The 20,056-nt window shown below is 39.8% G+C and overlaps 1 protein-coding gene across 4 annotated transcripts in view; it reads right to left on the reverse strand.

Annotated features, from left to right (window-relative positions):
* The window catches only part of KLF12 (KLF transcription factor 12), a 247,807-nt gene that overhangs the window by 59,973 nt on the left and 167,778 nt on the right, over nt 1–20,056 (reverse strand). For 3 of the 4 annotated variants that reach the window (XM_051608921.1, XM_051608922.1, XM_051608923.1), the window contains 2 exons: nt 17,018–17,153; nt 3,954–4,013 (listed from right to left, as the gene is read on the reverse strand). In XM_051608921.1, the coding sequence (XP_051464881.1) occupies nt 3,954–4,013; nt 17,018–17,153 (196 nt within the window). The remainder of the gene's footprint in view (nt 1–3,953; nt 4,014–17,017; nt 17,154–20,056) is intronic. The other variant, XM_051608924.1, reaches the window with a different exon arrangement.

A 20,056-nucleotide genomic window follows, 5' to 3' on the forward strand; every position in this document is an offset into this window, starting at 1 on the left:
ATTGGAACCACTTACGTTCCTTAGGCAGTCAGTGAGGAGGAGTATACAACTTAATATGGGTAGGGTCTCCTTTTTGGTTGCTCCTGAGACATGTAACTCCCTTCAGTGACCATAATGAGGAATTCAGGTGCTTTTCCTTGGAAGTCGGATCACCTTGCAAAGCTTAACCTTAACATACAGGTGAAAGTTTGTGTCCAAGTGAGGTACACAAGTGCTATTTGCTCAAGTGTTTAAAAAGTTTGGTATGTACTTAACAGAGATACCACTGCCACCAGTGGAGCACAACATACTTTCACTACAGCTGAGTAAGGGAATGAAAATTTCATAGCAGGTATGACTAGTCTGTACTTTATTGTAAGTATCCAGAGCCTTAGTAATCTGATTTTGCAGTTTTTCCCACTGAAAGCAATGTTTATGCACTGAACTGCATGGAGGAAAAGGCAGAGATTAGGGAATAACTTCAAATACTTTGGCTATCCTAGATGCATTAATTTTTCATTACCTCATTTATAAAAAAAAATAAACCCAAACCAAAAACCTGAGATAAAACTAAAGTATGTAATGAGGACATTCCATATCAGGCAAAGAGAAGATCAAGCATTTTCTTCTGGCAGCACTCTTAATTATTACCAGCAATGTTCTATTTATTATCACCATTATTATTCTTTATCTTTTTTTCTTTAAAAATGATCCAGATTGTCTTCCCAGATGTGCAGTTTTTATCTGTTTGACAGGGGCTAGATTCACTTATGGTTGAAAGAAATAAAAATTTAGACATTATATATATACATATGTATTTAAAGCCTGTGCTCTATAGTTACAATTTGGTTCCAGAGATGAATTGCAAGTACAGACTTGGGCTTTACATTCCTACTGACTGAATGGGAATCCTAACAAGTGAAACAGTGTACTCTGCAATGCTTAGTTTCTTTTTGAACTGGTGACAAATGAGAACTTCTGCTTTGAGATAGTCTTACTAATAGCAGGAATAAAACAGAACAGTGCAAATATTCATCTTTGAATAGTGGAGAGTCAAAGCAAACTAAGGTGAAAATGGTGTCCGGCAGGTGTCAGATGAGGAAAGTCATCCAACACCACAGCAGCTTGACCCTAACATAGCCCCAGAGCAGTGCCACAGCAGCAAACTACACAACTAGCCAAGGGCTAGCAGAGGTGCAAGCCAAGAAGGCAGCCATGAACCCACAGGAAAGAGCAGGAAAGCTATATTCCAAAATTTAGCATCTGGGTCCTCCAGCTGCCAAACATCTCCTGTCTGGCGGAGGCTGTGGAACAAGGTGCTAAAAAGAAGAGCAGGGTAAATCATACAAGAGCAAAAGCAGTACAGTTTGCAAGACACCAGTGATGAAGAGGCACGTTGTGCCCACGAATGTCTGAAACTTACTCATAATACCACTTTGTTACCAGTGAAATGGTGGATCAGAGCAATTCTGGATCAGGGGAGGCAGTATGGACAAAATGGTCAATATTTTACAGAAAAAGAACTGTTAGACATGTATGAACAGGAACAACAGTCCCAGCCTGTGGCCATGCATGGAGGTCAATAGATGCAGAACATTTGTGTGGAATCAGTCTTGAGGAAAACTTACAGCCTTTAGTAGATTTAATGAAAATCTAGCCAAATGAAAAAAAAAAAAAAGGGGGAGAGGGAAGAGGAAAGAGCCTACAAAAAACATTTCTTCAAGATTTTACAATCCATTCTGTTCCACCACCCCCACCACAAAGAAAAACAATTATCTAAGAATGTTTCTGTACTTTCATAACTAGAATACCATAATTCCAAGTATAATTTTACAGAAGAATAACTTTTCTTGAAATGTAGTGGAAAAAGGTAACTTTAGTAATACAAAATTGAAACAAAAAATCCAGAACTGGACAGGCATGAAATTTCATTCAAATGCAATATATATACTCACACAGCTGTATTTAACTGTACCAGAACTCACTACTGACAAGCAGTTATTGTTCCTAAACTGCAACAGCACCATACTCCAAGAAGTAAGACCAGCTGTGAAGATTACTCCTAGCAGTGAGCAGTTTTAAGTGCACCATAATAATCTGTACTTTCAAATGATACACTGACTTGTATATTCATCTCATTGGCCTCATTTCACTGTACAGACAGGTCCACATAACCTATATGAGATTTGAGAGATGTGACCTTCTTGAAAAAATTGGTCCTCTATTTTAAAAAGATACAGAAGACCCTATACCTCTCTTCTAAGTTTTTCTTTTTATTAGTAGCTATTTGCCTCACCAGAATATTGCATTTCAGTCTTGTCTCACTCCAGTCAGAGCCAACAAACTTTCAGTGGTTTAAAACTGGTACACAAGCTGACTTCTGCCATCTTCATCTAAATCTAACCATGCAGGTTGTTCAGGGGGTCTCATTAGTAGGGTCTCATATTCATTGCCATGCCTAAACTCTACATGTAAATTCATGAGCAATGTATTGAGCAAAATACTGACAACACTAAAAAAAAGATCAAAAAGTTGACAACATCATCCTCCTTGAAAATGTGTCCTGTAGAAAAGAAGGTAATATAACTGGTGTTTATATAGAATACTATTGCTCGTTTCAGGTATAGGAGCCTGCATTACAAGTTGCAGCTGAAATACAAATGGATTTTAGAAACACACCATCTTGGGAGATTAGGAGGCTCTTCAGAATTATTTCTGAAGCCGCACTGATAATTTCAATCAGATCCAAGAAAATTTTATAGAATTTTAATATATAAATATACCATCTCAATTTCATACCCAAGGAAACCTTAAAAGCTTTGTATTTGCTTTAACAGAGATGTTGCTGGTGCTGGAGCTTAAAAAATGTTTAAGTAATAAGATCTGTGCATTTTTAATATAAATATAGCAGTTATAAGGTAATTAACTGCAAACTGGAGATAGGAGTAGATTTGAGGAACAGTTTCTGTATTTGACTACTCATTAGCAATTTGAAAGTGTAACTGCTCTTAAACATGCCACCTTTTAAATTTTATTACGGAGGTTAGCTCTACTTATAAATGTGATTAATTAGATTTATTCTGCAACTTATTTGTTTATACTGAATGTGTGAAGTTGTTTTTCCTTCTGTACTCCACAGATAGAGGGTCCATGGATTACCAAGAGTAGACAAAGCAGTGAGTTGATGGTTTCCACTTGTCACATGATGAACTCAACTTAGATGGATTTTTTTTAGGGGTCCACAAAACAAACAAAAAGAGGAGGGAGGAAAAACAAGCGGCAAACCCACTAAGTGTGGACATTTCATTGCACACTGTTTCAAAACACAATAAAACAGCAGCAACAAATCCAACAGAAACAGGAACTCTATCAATGCTGGTACATCCCTTCTGACATATGACTTCATTTCTCCTTGGGCAAGTGAGATGAACCCAAGACACCTTATGGCATCACAGCCCTCACTGAAATCTCACAGTGCGTTTGTATATAAACTCTAAAGCAGGGCCTTTACTAGGCACAGGATAAAGTAAGGTTTTAAAATTTTGGTCTCCTTGACAAAAAAGGAGATGTCTGTGACGATGTTTTTCCTATATTTTACAGCTTTGCTTGTCAACTGTTTCATGGTAACTGGCAATGAGCCGTTATAACATAAGCTATGTTGATTCATATTAGCTTTGCTACTGCATCAGTAGACTATTTTGAACTTTCTAAACTGCATTATCAAACATCAGACAGGATATTTTTTTTTCTCTTCTCGTATTTTAGTCACTGGGAGTTGGAAAAAAGAATTTGCAGCTTTCCCGTCATGCATACCATGCCCCTCCCAGTCCCAAGATACAAAAAGCAGTAGCAAAAATCAGTTTTGGGCCTTGCTCAGCCCTGACATAAAGACGCAAAAAAAGCTGAAAAGCACTGCTACTAGACTTTGTCAATAAAACAGAACATCATAGAATACACAATAAAATGCTTCATACCTGGAGTTGAAAAAACGAAAAGGGTTAACAGCTGACCTGGCACAGCCCCACATGCTCTCTCTGGAAATTGAACACAGACAATTAGGAATTTTAAGTTACCCCAAACAATTGCAGGGGACTTAGACAAGGTTGAGGAACACTTACTGCAAAGTAAGCACATAGCTTCAGTGTGGAGGGACTTTAGGATTTTCTCATTCACTTTAAAACTCCATCTTAAACTGAAATTGCTCTGTAGAGGTCCCAACTAATGCTAAGCAAGTCATTAGGAACTCTGCCATTAATTTGCATGGGAGTAGAATCAAAGCTTAGGGGTCCAGGTGTCGCTTAATGGTAATTCTGGATCATGGCGGACCATACTTTCTTATTAAAATATAATCAGTGACCAACAGGAAAATATTACTGACAATCCAGAGGAGGCAGACATTGCACAAAAAAGAAGAGGCTGGAGCAAACGCCCACTCCCAGAATCCTCTGATTAATATTATTCCCAACACATCACTGAAAACCTAGCTTTTAACGCTTTGTACTTAAAACTGAGACTCCAGGGAAAACAGATAATCTTCTAGAATATTATTTGGAATATTGAACAACACAAATACATGATGTCACAGCTGTAATAAAATCCTACGTTGGGATTTGGACTACGTGGAATGCTCCTTTTCAGTGACCAATTCTGTTCTACTGCACATGCTCAAAAAAAAGCATGATACAGCTGGCTTTTCGAAACAGTTCCACCACGCTAGGAAAAAAACCAAGAACCTGTAGAAAGCCAAGTCCATGAATAACCTCTTTTGTCCTTTTCTCTGTGGTTTAGACTTCAAAAGTACCCTGAGATTAGTCTGAGGCCAACGCCCAAGAAACTAGCAAAAAATATTAGAATAACAACATGAATCATAAAAATGTTCTAGCACACTAGCAGTTGAATGCATTTGCACTCAAAACATTCTGGATCCTTTATAACGCTCAATTAAAATGTCCAGGTTGGCACAGTAATTGTTGAATGTGAAGAGGAAACTTTCAAAGAAACTTCTCTTGATTTATATAACTGCACTTTCCATTGGTCCTTGGAACCCTACTAATAACCTATTTTCTGCCAAGATTTTGCACTGCATCTTTCAAACTTCTCACATTTCCTTGCGTCAAGTCTTGAGTAAACATTGGTCATTCCTTCTATTTGCTGATTTTGCCATTTGTTAAATGTTAAATTCCCGACAATGTCAAAAATCTGCTATCAAGATGACAAAATGATGTAAAGAACTTCCTGAGTTCAGGTTATTAGCTCTATCACAACCTGACTTTTCTGTCCACACTCTGTTTTCACTCTCCATGTAGAACCTCTTCCTCCTTCAAAAACCTATCTCAGGTACCTGTCCCATGGTATCAATAGGTACAGATTTTATTTCACAATTGTGTCAGTACCTAATCAAAGGGCACCAGGACAACATCTCCCCTAACCCATTAGCTCTCAACTGAAATCAATATGCACTGGAAAAATGGCAGCTGGAAACCATAACATTGACTGTTCTCTCCCATGTCAATTCATTTATCATAATCTCTGTGCCTTATTGAAAAAATAAAAAAAATATTCCTATACCTCATACAAACAGCAATGTATTACCCAGAAGTCATTACTCTAAATTTTGTGCACTTATTTTCATAAAGGTCCCTTTTTAATAACTAAGCAATAGGGAAGGCAAAAATACAGTTTGTAAGGATGAGTATTTGAAAGCTACATTTTCGTCAGTGGGAAATTTAGTAGACAAATAAAACTCCAGTTAGAACGTACAGTATCCAGGCACAGAAATGGAAGACACCCAGCCAGCCAACCTCAAAGACAGCTAAGCTTACTATGTTCCTCTCTATTTGTCCTGAAAACCAAATGGCTGTGGCCTCCCACCTCTGCTCTGATCCAGATACTGTGGGGAGAAATGCCCAACTCTTATCTGTGCTAGGAAAATGGCTAAAATACACCTGACAACACAGATTCAGCATAAAAGAGATCTGTAATAGTCACTTTCCAAATCAAAACAAAAGGAAAAAGAAGAGGAAAAGGACTTTGTAGGATGATCACTCCTGGTTATCTTCTGCATCCTAGCCTTGCATTCCAGAACTGGCAAATGTACGTATAAGCAAATGTACTGGCTTCCTGAGACAGTGCTCTAAACTCTAGGTTTTCATGCCACATGTGAGTGGCTGCATCACTGCTGCTGCTGACCATCACATTTTTAAACAGAGGGAAGGCTGGTAGGAAAAGGTCAGGATGTTCTGGGTTTTAAAACAGGTAGAGACAAGCTCCAAATAAAGTACTTGAGCTCTTATTTTTCACAATGGGAAGCTGGGAACATCAGTAATTCACTGTGGTTCTTTTGTTGTTTGTTTTTTTTTTTCCCAAGCTGTATTTTAATGAACAACTACAGTCAGAAGCTCAAGCTCCAAAGAGAGCAGAGACGACTTATAGACAAGTACTTAGCAGGTAAGTGGAGCTGGCTTTAGGAAGCTGGTTTCTCTGCTCGCTGAACTTCAGAGCATTTAACTGTGTTGATGTCTTATGTAGGTGCTCTGAAACATTGCTGGAGCCAATCCTCTATTTTATAACCTCACAACGCCTCCACCAGACCCCCAAAGCAGGCAATCCACATCTTGCCTCCAGTGCCTGGGCTGTTCTGGATCAACTTGGTTCTGGGCACCTGCAGTATTTCATGCATGTTGCAAGCATATAGGGATAGCAGTACCTCTGTGCCATGCAGTATATTGACAAGGACGCACCTGTTACAGAACTGCACATACTTCGTAGCTTCCCTCAAACAAGAGGAAAAACACATGTATTTTGACTATGCCTTTAGAAGTGACTAAAAATCTCAGAAATGATGAGGTGATACAGAGAGCAAGTAGGTCAGAAGTGGAAATACTGAGAGCAAAGGGAATCAACCTGTTCACCTGAGTTAATAATTTTCAGCAAATAATGTATTATATGACATTATCATTTTACTCCGCTTTTGAAACTTTTATGACTGAGATTTTGGTCATTATTACAGTTCTTACTGTGAACTTGTTTATGAATGTTCTGACTGTGATCAGAAAACTGTGATCAGAAATAGCAATGGAGCTGAGTTCTTGGGAGAAACACCATGGATACACCTGTGTGAAGCCATCTGTCTATCTGACAGCACTGTGTGCCCCTGATTTATCATGCAGTATCCCAGCCCTATGCTAAATATAGTATTTTTAATGCAAATAATTGAGGGAGATATTCTGACAAGACTGAGACTACTGCTGATTTTTTAACTCTCAAACCAGGACACAAGTACATAAACACAAGTATTTCTTTTCGTGCCTGCCAGCAGCTTCTGTTCATTTCCAGGTAATTTCATTTTTCAGGCTCTGTTTACAATGCTGGAGATTTCTGCCAGCAGCAGATACTGTATACAGGCCTTAGGATGAGCACCTTTTAGGACAGCCTCTGACCTTAGCACCTGCCAGCCTGCTCCACACCACCTGAGATCAGTGATACATACCAGGCAAAGGTGGTTTGGCAGTTGTTGCCGCCTCTGATCCACCCTGGTCTCTTCCTTACTTTCTGCCTGCCTCAGTTTTCATACTTCCTTGCACCGCTCTATCCTGTGACAACTCAGTATAACCCAGAAGGGTGGGTAAATAAAAAAAAAATGACCCAAAATGTCATTATTGACACATATTTTGTTTGTCATGGCTATAAAGATGAAGGTACTTAGCTTGACTCTGAAACATGCGACTATCATTTTTTCTGACACTCCTCAGGATTAGATACTATTATTTGAGCCATTGTGTTGCTTTGCTCCTTGTTTCAGCCTTCAATTTGTTTTACTTTGGCTCAGTAACTTCATACATGTGGTGGCTTTAAGCTCCAATTATCCTTTTCTTGATGTGTCCAAAATAGTAACACTCATGTTCTCAGTCACATACACATGGAGAATGACACCTTGGCACATAGGCTTAGGTCAAAAAACTGTTCTGTATCCATCATCCAGGAGCTTCCTTTCACTCCTTTTTACCTCCAGCATAAAAAGAACTTGCTGTGAGAAATGAAGTAGCAGTGGAGTCATTGCTAGTGAAAGAGCACTGAACTAATAAAGAGGAAAACGTAGCAAAATCTTTTCCTATTGTGCAGGAAAAAGGCAGAAAAAATGTGTTTGGGTTTTTTTTAGATCCCTGTACTCACATGCTTGCTTCATTGTACCTTGCTAAACAGTGTTCTTCTTCTCTTAAGAGTGCCCTTCTCTGCACAGAGTTTACACACCAGTGACCTACACACATTTTTGTGTTTTTACATGCATTGATCTAACCACTCAGGAAACATTTTTCCATAAATCAGCATAAGCACTGCTATTACGATTTAATTGTGCTGCATGTTGGTCTGTCACAAAATCATAGGAACTGCCTTATGAAAAAGGAAAGATAAAAACTTATCTGATCTAGATAATGAAAAAATAAGTAATTTGGGCTCAAGTGACAGCAGAGGACAATGCTCTTTCTTTTTCTTATCAGTACGTCAAGACAGCAGTTCACTGAGGTAGTTTTATTGTGGCTTTTTCTGGCAGTGTTCTGCTATCTAATCCTCACTGACGAGTATTTGCTACAGCTCTGAATTTCTCACTGCACACAGCTCTGCCTCTGCTTTCTGTGCTGATTTACAAAGAAAAAACAGAAAAAGCTGAATAACGAATCACTGGGGAACCAGCTGCCAAATAGGTGTGCAAACTGCTAGCTGGATAGCACCAATGCATAGTATTATTTATAATTCATTCTTTGGTGTCATGCTCTGCAAGCAATTACACAATGCCTGCCTTCCTATCAATAAAATGCATTTCACATATCTAACCACTAATGACTCAAGCTTTGCTCTGGAGCAACACATTGTAGTGGATGACTGGAAGGCAGACATTCCTGATCCCAGCTCATCCTTTGCTGCATGGCCTTGAGCAAGTCACTAACCTGCAGATAATTATAATATTTCAACACACAAGGGACCTGTACAATTTAATTATTTAATGTCTGCAAAGCACTCCAAAGATAAAAAGTGCTATATGAATTATAATAATACAGTACTGTTTGGGGGCATTTTATTCCAAAGCACATTTGTGTAAACATTTATAGTAATGTAAAATCTCAATAATGGCAAAGTTTGGTAGCTACTTTGAAATGACTGGCACTTCTTAGGCTAAAATCTAAATTAATTAACAAATTTAATCTATATTTGAGAAGCCAATTACATGACAATTCAATACAGACACCAAACTGAAGCTGGGAAACAAGACCTTTGAGAGTTTGTAATGGATAAAGGTAATCAGAGAGACATACAGAAAGGCATCTATGAACCCATCCATGTCACAAATGCTCCTCTTGCTGCACCATGCTGGCTCCCAAAATAGCCTAAATGTTGAATTACTTTTTTTTTTTTTGTTTTAGCATCCAGACTTCTGTTACAGCTTTAAGATTAATCAGTAGACCAAATGAAGCTAACAGTAAAACTCCTTGGACTTTTAACAGAACCAGAATTCCTTGGTTCTTCCAGGTTATTATGCACTTAATTTAAATATTCCTCCTAAAAGGAAAGTATTACTCCCAGCAATGGTACGGTAAAATATTCAGTGAAGAGCAATGTCCAGAACATCAAAGTGACTGAGAAGAACACACACCCTAATGGCAATGTTTCCTTGCTCTAGATTAATTATTCAACAGTGAAGGTAACTTACTGTTATAGGGGAGGTAGGAAAATGTAATTTTGTGTAGACCAAGCCAAAAGCACTTTTATTTTCAAATCAGCTCTCTTCAGGCAACAATCTGACAATACCCATATCTCCTAATACACTGTCATTTAAATAACACCGCCCTACCAAGCAGGCAGTGTTGTCAATTTCTTTGCAGAAGCTGCTTTTGATTTACAGTTGCCATCCACGTGGCACTTGCTCCTAATGATTGCTGGCTGATGGGAAATCTGTTATCCTGGAAAAATTTCCACACCAAGAATCCTGAAATCTCTGTGCATGCACAGAATAGCATCCTTTGATTTGACTGCCCAACTGCTATTAAACATTTTTTTTTTAATAGTATATAGTAAAAAAAAAAAAATAAAATAAAAGAGAGAAAAAGAAAAAGTAACTTTTTAGAACATTATAGGTCCATTTGAATTACTGACTTGTAGTGCCTAAAGAGAAACTACCTTTCAAGAGCTTTCAAGCTCTTGTAGTAGAAGTCCTTAGTACAACTTTAGGCTCATTACTTCTTTATACACAAACAGAAGATTCAGAGGATTTAAATTCTTCTAGAAGAAAGTTTGTAAAGTGCCATATAAACACACTGTAAAAGAAGTCAGTACTTCTTTAATGAGTTATCTGAACCTCATGCACATAGGAGAAATCACACTTATAGTAGTTGCATAGGCCCGAAGTTTAGATGTACTGGTTTAGTTTTTCTTGATTCAAATACTTCCAGCATGGACTTAGAAAATGACTTAGAGGGGGACTTCTCATACATAACTTCAGCAGTGTTGAGGTTTATCACTCTGGCCAAGCCATTTGTCCAGGCTTCTTTATAACCACTGGTGAAGGCAGACACCTCCAAAAGGCAGATAATTACAACCGATGATATTGTTTGACCTAGAATTATACACATCTTTCCACTGAGGAAATAAAAAATACTTCAGCCTAACTTTTAGATAGATTACACTGTGAGAGATAAGCTTTGCTGCTAAGACGTCTGAACTGGACGGTCCAGTACTGCCCAGAGCTTCCCTAATCTAGCTGAGACACATTACACCTCTGCCAGCCCAATGACCTTGGGTCATTAGCCAACTTCTGAGCCAGTGACACTTTTCACTGCAGAAACCCTTTCTTATCTGCCACAGGATACCTACCTGACACTACTGAAGGAAAGAAATCAAAACAAAACTAGATCAGAAAATATCCCTGAAAAAATGACACAGTGGGGGCATCAACCATAATACAGATGACTGTCTGCCTTACGGGGCTCTATGTCACCAGTGTCTTTTACTTATGTATTTGCATACACACCTCTCTATTAATATTTCATAAGTCAGTTCAGTTTGTAGAGTGACTCTTGAGGAGCCTGAGGAGAAGCCTCACAGCATCACAGCCTGTGAGGAGATGGGAGGCCCACAAGCAGTTCTGCTTTCTGAATGTGGGGACAATTTCCCCCTGGAAGCTCTGCAGCAATCACGCAATCTTCTGCTCTAAAGCCTGGAAAAACAGACCCCAGACTTGAAAAAATCTTCATGAGAAAAATAAAACTGAAATATATGTATTCCTATGATCCTACTTTAGACACAATAGCACTCTTTAGTGAAAAAACCCATGTTTTACTGAGAAATTCTGGACCAGCACTAGTCACCTCTGCATCTGTAAAATCACCATCCAATTGTGTGCCGGTTTTAAAATGCACATAGGGCAGATGTACCAGAGGAGGGAGAAGCAAAGTTCACACAAGTACTGCCAAAACACCCTCACTTATGTTTCTTGGGAGACTCAGGACAAAGTACTATGTCTGTAACTAGAAGAAAAAACTGAGGTCAAAGTTCCCTATAATGAATAGCACAATAGTAGTAATGACTGCAGCTGAAGCAGGAAAACAAACAGTATCGGTGCAGAAAATGAATGGTTGATGGGAACACAGTTCTAAATCTCAAAAGACACAAAAATCACCACAGAAATTAATTTACACTGAAAAAAAGGAGGGAGAAAAAAAAGAGTTCTAAAGAGAAAAAATCAGATTTGAAAAATACGTAACAGTTTGAGAGAGTTCATTGGTACCGTGGCTATGCTGCCTGTCTGCTGTGGAATTTCTTCTTTGTTCATGCAATATACAAAATTATCTTCCACTGTACTGCAATAATAAAAGCCAGCAGAATTTAAAATAAAAGGTGATGACATTAGTTATCAATGTATCAAACACATAATGTAGCCCAAGAGAATGGGGGTTAGGGTCAAAGCCCCTGATCTCATTTTCAGACAAGAACTCAGTAGCATTCAGCTCAGCGCAATGAAGAGGTCACACAAAAGGCCACCATGGTCACATCCAAATGACGAATCACATTTCTATGAATTAACTGCAACTGTAACTACAAATACTCAGGATTTCCTCTTTTAATTTTTTGCCTCTCCATCACCCTGGAAAAATAAGAAGCTGCCTTAAGCATCATCAGTCTATATATGCACAGTGCATTTTCTCTTTCTCATTACTTCAAAAAAAAAAAGGTTTCATCACAGGGGTTCCTTCTGCCTACACCTGCTAGAAAATAGTCTAGAGGGAAAGAGGAATTTCTGGATCTTTAGATTTTTACCGATACACTGATCAAAATTCATGCTAAAAATCATCCTCTGCCTCTCCTACTTCTGCTCTCAGCCTGTGCAAGGAGGAGATCTTATGTCACATATATTCATGGAGAGCTGCATGCTGTAAAATAATGTATTTTACTGCACAAGTGTGCAAGGAAAGAAGGAGATTAATGCCCTGTTCAGGGTTTGTTTTACTATGTACCATGGAGATGACTCCTGAGCCCTACTGCATCAGGGCTATCTAGGGATAGAAGGACTGCCAGGCTGAGGGAGCAGCATGATTCCTCCAAGGATGGCCCTTAAAAACTTTGATTGGTCTTCTAGGGCTCAACTAACAGCTTCTCTTCCCTTGGCTTCATAAAGATTTGTAGAGCGTAACTGAAATTTGACCCTGAGTATATGATACTAGTCTTGCTGTGTAATAAGCATTGGTGGTGTCAGATGTATTGTGGCAAATCTGCTCTTTGTTAGAGAGCTACATGCCAAAATGAGTTTGCAAAACACAGTACAAAAAGGATGAAATGCTGCTTATAATGCAAAGCCCACTGAAATCTACATATTGTTGCAATATTTATTAACAGCCAGAACATATTATCTGAGATATTATGGTAAGACATAGCAACTGCCATAAAGCAGCACTGTCACATAAGGAAACTTCACCAAAGTACTCTGCTTGAAATAATGACTTTGCTCATCTATAACTTTACATTATTGATTTGGTTTGCTGAACTGAAGGAAGACTATGGACTAATTCCAAAAGAACTACTGAGAAGTCTGGAAGCTCAGTCAATATAAAGTTAGCAGCAAGAAAGCAATTTTCCTGAGAAATAGTCATACTTGGTTATATTACAAATATGCAAGCAAATTACATTCTATTTAAGTAAATAAGAACTAATGTCAAACATGTGGCTTTTCATGCCTGATTGTCACGATTTTCACTAGCAAGATTTGTTTTCTTCTACGACTATGGTGGACCTGAAACAAAGCAGCAACACAGTAGGATGCCTTCCAGTTTTAGAGGACTTGAAAAGCAAAGCTTTCGTATGGGCATTCCAAACTATCCTATGACCCAGCCACATAAGGGTAATTTCTAACACAACAAGCTTAAAATCAGATGTATTAAAAAAACAGTTCCTCCCTGAAACAGCGACTAGTTGATTTCCTTCAGCTCGTGATTAAACCTCGGCATTGCTAACCTCTCCTGGCCGACTTAGATTCAGGGAAGATGTTGGGGCATTCAGTATGATCCCGTCACTCCCAGTTCCTGGCACTCTGACTCCTCAGTCAGGCACTGTGGATAGCTGGACCCTCACCTCAGAGCAGAGATCTGCAGCACTGACGTGTCCTAGGCAGCTGTCTGCACTGCCTGCAGTCTATGGAGAGGAACGGACACTCATGGGCTGGAGTCTCTCTCTCTTCCCCTAAATTAGACAGCTAGAATAGGTCAAAAGAATTACTGCCTAGACACACCAACTGCTATTCATCCCATATAGAGGGAGGGAAGACAACTAGCTCAGATGTAGTTATCTACATTGCAGACGTCTAACTAGGCAAGACATATCTTTAAGTCCCCAGACAGCACAGAGGGAAAGCCAGGAGCCTCACCAAGAAAATGCCCCACAGCCCCACACATTGCTGTGGGGCTGCACAGGACCAACTCACAGCAAATACCCACCAGAGCTTATTTGAAATCCATCTCTGCTCCTGGAGAATAGGCAGCAATAGGCAAATATATATACATACATATATGTATATTTATAATCCTTCTACAGGATAATTTAAAACATGTCTGAAAATCAAGTGGAAAAAGGTAAACTTCTGTCTCATACCTTCTACCAGCATCTACAAACTAGGCTTGGCATTTGGTTTAATAAAGACAAGATTGCACAACAGCAATCTGGTACGAAGGAAAGGATGCTGTCATCCCTAGGGAGGTGCCATGCTGTACTACCTAGCCAGTATTCCGCAAGAAGAAAAGACTCTCAGCAATAAGGTTTTTTTGTTGATTGTTTGTTCGTTTTTAACTATATTCACAAGAAATAACTCATGAGCTCACATAAGAAAGAACACACTCCATGGGACAGTCTTCTAGCCTCTGAGGTCCAGCCTGCCTCACTTAGGCACTTGGCTTAACGCTTTACTGCCTACTGAAGCAGGCTTTTTATGTGTGCCCCTATGCTGCCCAGTTACTCAGCAGAACAGTAGGTGCCTTTCCACGTCCTCAGAGGAAATTCCTGTCTGCTAAGTTTAGATGTTGAAATTGAGCACACAGGATCTCCTTTTGGAAGGCTTCAAAGGCACTTTCCTCTCTGCAATAAGGGTATGTAGAATGCAGGCTTTTATTATCAGTGGAATGCTTTGCTAAACATCTAATAATAAGGTACATGTTAGATGCCTAAATTAAGAACAGAGCCAGCCTGTAAGGCAATATGACAATATATTATAGCCCAACAAATAAATAAATAAAGTGGAGTTGCTATAATGTGCTAATGTCTCTTTTCAGCTCGGCAGCTGTACGTGTGGTGTCTGAGACTGAGAATGAAGTAAGAAAGAAGACAAAGTGCAGATCACAGTCAAATTAGATTTTCCTAATGGGGCTTTTGAAATAAACTAACAGATTACTGTTTAAATAAAACCTGTAACAAGGATGAGTTGATGTTACATTATTAAATTTCTTAATGTAATTCTTAAGCTCCAGAGCCAGCCAAGTAATATTCATCCCATTTACCTTCAGAAACAGTGGAATGCATTGTAGAAAAGCTAAACAAGCTTTTCATTATTTGACCAATTCTCTAAGTGTTCAAGTAATATCAATCACAAGGAATATATTTGCCTGCCAGTCAGTCATATGTTAGAAGCATTTGCTAGCACCTCATGCTACCTCTTTTCCTTAATTAGACAGAACCATTTAGTGCAAAATCATGACAGGTTGTTTTATTTTTCTGGCATATTATGTGTGCTATAAACTGAGAAAAAAATACTTAGCACTTCAGGGTCTGGTGTTGTAACTAGCGAATTCAAAATATGTGTGAAGCCTGCCTATCAAGCAATAGTGTTACTGCTGAAGAAACCTTCCCTTCCTCTATCAACATCAGTAAGGGGAGCACGCTAATTACAGTGAGAGCGAACATCTTGCCTTGCCCACAGAGAATTCCTTTTCTGCTTAAGGGATGTATAGGTTTGAGGTTAGTCCACTTGACTACAAAAAGAATTAGTGGATGCCTGGTGAAAACCCAAAAGAGTAGTTCCTCCACAAACACGGCTGAGTTTCCTCTCAGCAAATAGAATATCACTTTGGAAACACCAGCGCTTTTGGCTACTGATGGCCAGGAAGACAAAGCAAAGCTAAGTACTTTTATTTAAGGCATTTAAAATACATGGGTAATAAATTATATAATAACAATGTCTAATGGGCTTTATTATATCCCTTCCTATTTAATAACATCCAGAATGTCTGTATTTTGAACCTCTCAGATAAAGTAATGTGTTTTGTGAGTCTAGCACAGGCTTCAGTGCCTGGAGGCTCTAGTTCTATTTCTAGCTCTGCTTCAGATCTACAGGGTGACCTTTACACGTAACCTCATTTTCCTCACCTATAAAATGGGGTTATTAATACTTATTTACCTCACAGTTGGTTCCCTTTCAGCTGCTACAGTGACTGAGCAAGCTCATGCATCTACAGAATGGTTAATGCTCATTATGAACTTTTTTTTTCTTTAAAAAAGCAATGCAGACATTAAGAAGTTATTTGTCCATCCAGTGAGTCAAGGTACACAGGAAAATAACAGCAATAGAAAAACTGTTCCAAGCCCCTTGCTAACTTCCTTTCAATAATGCTGTCCTTTGGGAGAAATGCAGGTAGTTCCTACTTGACAGCAAGTAGAAGAAACTTCTTGGAAAAGGAAGTCAAGTTTTCAGAATGAAAGTCTAACCTGGTCTCTGGAGAGGACAGAGAAAAAACATTGCAATTTTTTCAAGTAAATATAAAGAGGAAGAAAACAATTTCAATTTGAAACTTTACCTAAAAATGAGGACAGAGACAGAAAGAGAGAAAGAGAGAAAGAAAGAGAGAAAGAAAGAGAGAAAGAAAGAAAGAAAGAAAGAAAGAAAGAAAGAAAGAAAGAAAGAAAGAAAGAAAGAAAGAAAGAAAGAAAGAAAGAAAGAAAGAAAGAAAGAAAGAAAGAAAGAAAGAAAGAAAGAAAGAAAGAAAGAAAGAAAGAGAAAGAAAGAGAAAGAAAGAAAGAGAAAGAAAGAAAGAAAGAAAAAGAAAGAAAGAAAGAAAGAAAGAAAGAAAGAAAGAAAGAAAGAAAGAAAGAAAGAAAGAAAGAAAGAAAGAAAGAAAGAAAGAGAAAGAAAGAAAGAGAAAGAAAGAGAAAGAAAGAAAGAGAAAGAAAGAAAGAAAGAAAGAAAGAAAGAAAGAAAGAAAGAAAGAAAGAAAGAAAGAAAGAAAGAAAGAAAGAAAGAAAGAAAGAAAGAAAGAAAGAAAGAAAGAAAGAAAGAAAGAAAGAAAGAAAGAAAGAAAGAAAGAAAGAAAGAAAGAAAGAAGAATCAGAGAGACAGGAGAGATACAGCCATCTCTTCCTGAAGTGAACAAAGATACAGAAGAAGAGATGTTGGCATGTATGCAGGCCCACAGCTGGGGGAACGCCCCTGGAAGCCCCCAGGGGCTGGTGCCTCCATCGGCCTGGGAGCACCTTGGCAACGCTCATCTCGCTCTGGGAATGTGATACTTACTCTTGTACTGCTCTGGCTATGGAGAGCGCTGTAGATCCAGTTTCATTAACGCTATCTAAGGTCACATTTGGCAGGTCGTCATCATCACTGTCACTTTTAATTTGTCTGGGAGATAGGCCTCGGGGGTCCATTTGTGCTGGAAAGAGACATATAATGGATTAATATGAGCGTGCTGAAATTAATCTCGTCCCAGAACAACATCAGGGTGCACAACAAACATCCACTTGCTTGGGCTGGATGGCACCGCTTGTGCTGAGCTCCCCAGATTGGATTCACAAAGGCACCTAGTGGTGCTACAGCAAGGTACCAGCATTTCCAGCAGCACACACAGGAGACACAAACACATTCAGGGGGCCTGAAAAAAACCTGCAGATACTATATTCATCAAAAACTCAGTTTAGCCTTAAGTTACTTACTCTAGATGTCTTCCAAAAGCAGAGAGAAAGAGGTCTGCTTTACACAACACAGCACACTCAAAAGTGAACTTTACAGCAACATTTCAGGAGCAATCTTTGATTTCGACTGTGCATCATGAGATAACAGGCTGGGCCCTATGTCACTCCTGTTAACTCAAAGTGAGTTGCCAGAAAACCCTCAGCCGATTTCTGACTCAGTTCAACATCACAGTCTTCCCTCCAGATCACACATGGCAAAGCCGCTGCATGTAGGCAACCGGCTTTTTTGGCAACTGATGTCAGGCAGAATTTTAGGCTGATATTTTTGAAAAGTCACATAGTCTGAGGTCTTACGAACAGCCAAAGATGAGGAATTGCTACATTGTTCTGTCCACCCACAGCTTACAGTGCTCATACTGTACAGGAATGCAGGGGGTGCAGGTGCCCCTGTGCTGGCAGGGGGCTGCAGGGTCACCTCTGCGAGGCTGCCCTGAGTCAGACACAGCCAGCTCCAGCCGGCTTCAACACACCCACTGTGGGGCACAGCTGAGCCCCTTGGCCAAGGTGGTGGCACCTCTGGGAAAACAGGTTCAAGAAAGGGAAAAAAACCAAACCCACCACACAGGCAGGGTGAGGAAGAAAGCGTGAAAAGCAGCTGGGCAGACCCTAAGGTGAGAAGGGAAGGAGTGGAGGATGTGCTGCTCCATGTTGGAGCAGAGATTCCCCTTCACCTGAAGAGACCACAGCGGAGCAAGGGAACAGCACAAGGAGGAAGGAACAGCAGAGAGGAGCAATTATGGACTGACTGAGGCCTACAGGAAAGCTGGGGAGGGACTGTATAAGAGGACATGTAGAGATAGGATGAGGGGCAATAGCCTTTAACTAGAGAAGGGTACATTTAGATTAGACATTAGGAAGAAGTTCTTTACAATGAGGGTGGTGAAGCAGTGGAATAGGTTACCCAGAGAGGTGGTGAAGGCCCCATCCCCAGTGGTCAGGATCAGGCTTGATGGGGCTCTGAGCAACCTGATCTAGAGGGAGGTCCCTGCTCACTGCAGGGGGGGTTGGACTATATGATCTTTAAAGGTCCCTTCCAACCCAACGCATTCTATGATTTTATGACCCCAGTCTCTGCTCCCCATACCCCTGAACTGAGTGAGTGTTCCCCATACCTGAATTGAGTGAAGTCGAGCCTGAGGAAAAAAGCGGGGGGGGGGGGGGAAGGGGCACAGCAGAGAGAGTTGGTTCTTACCTTCCTAATCTATTTTTAATTGGCAATAGATGTAATTCATTTCCCCCAAGCCAAGCCTGTTTTGGTGGGTGAGTGATTGCCCTACCTTTACTGCAATACATGAGCTCTTCCACCTTCTACCCTGTCCCACTGAGAAGCCAGAGTGTGAGAACAGTCGGGTGGGCATCTGGCAGCTGGCCAAGCCCAACCCACTAGTTACATTTTGTGCCAAAAACAGATTGGAGAGGAAAGGAGAGCAGAAAGGCAGTCTTAACCACTTTCTCTCTTATCCTGGCTGCTGCTCTCCAAAGGAAAGCAAGCACAACAATGGGCATATGGGCAATGGGAGGAAACCAAGAGATAGGTGTGAGGGGGACTATGAGGCACAAGGGTGACATGGTTTAGTCCTACTGGAACTGGGGGCTGCTTGTGTCAGGGGACAAACCGAGAAGACAAACTTCGAAGGTGATGCAAAGAAAAAGACATTCCTCCTCACCCATGAAATACCACGTAAGTAACTGCTGAAGAGACTCCAAAAGCAGCTGGAGTAAAGAGCAAAACTGGAAAGATGCCTGACCCTGCAAGCAAGCAGCAGGAAGGGGAAGACAGGCAAAGTGGTTTGTTTAAATACGTGTTTGTTTGGCCAGGTGAAACAGGAGAATCCAAGACTATTTCTTTGAAAAGCTAACTGTTGAATTTGTTAGCTTGTGCTCTCCTGTACTGAAGGGTCAGAGATGGGCCACTTTCTGGGTCTTGCAGTGTGCTTTTCAAGAAACATAGCTGTCATTCCTACTGAGCTCTGGCTAACCACAGCCCTGAAAAACAGCTGTTAGAGGCTCCCTTTAGAGACCATGAACCAGCTCAGCAGTCTATGGCTAGACAGCAGCTCCAGAAGCAACAGTTAGATTTCCCATTTTGCTGTGTTTTTTATGTAAACTGTGTTCACTGACTCTAGACAAGGGCTGGGCTCACTAAAAGAAAGCCCTCCCCAAATGACTGATGACTCAAGGGAAAGTTGGTATTAAATTTTAATTTATGTCTTAGCTGCAAACCACTTCTGAGTAAAAGAACATCAAGTGATTAAAATGAACCTTCAGCTGCATTTTTTATATTTATTTTTTTTCTGTTATAGAACTTCATAAAGAAACTACTATAAAAACATATTCAGTAAGCTAATGCAACAACCCCTTCTGGAAACACAGTGCATTTACAGATGCACACTGTGACTTCTACTAGCTCTCTGCTAGCACAGTTTAGGTATCTCAGTAATACTGGCTACATTTGGACTGCTTATTATTTCTTCATGTGTGGTAAAGAAAACACTTTCTAGTTATCAAAGTAGAGACTGCTGGCAACGAAGAATGACCTGCATGAGGCAAACAGAGAAACTTACGAAACTGTGGCTTAATCTGA

The sequence above is a fragment of the Apus apus genome, chromosome 1 (assembly GCF_020740795.1).
Source record: "Apus apus isolate bApuApu2 chromosome 1, bApuApu2.pri.cur, whole genome shotgun sequence".
Classification (NCBI taxonomy): domain Eukaryota; kingdom Metazoa; phylum Chordata; class Aves; order Apodiformes; family Apodidae; genus Apus; species Apus apus.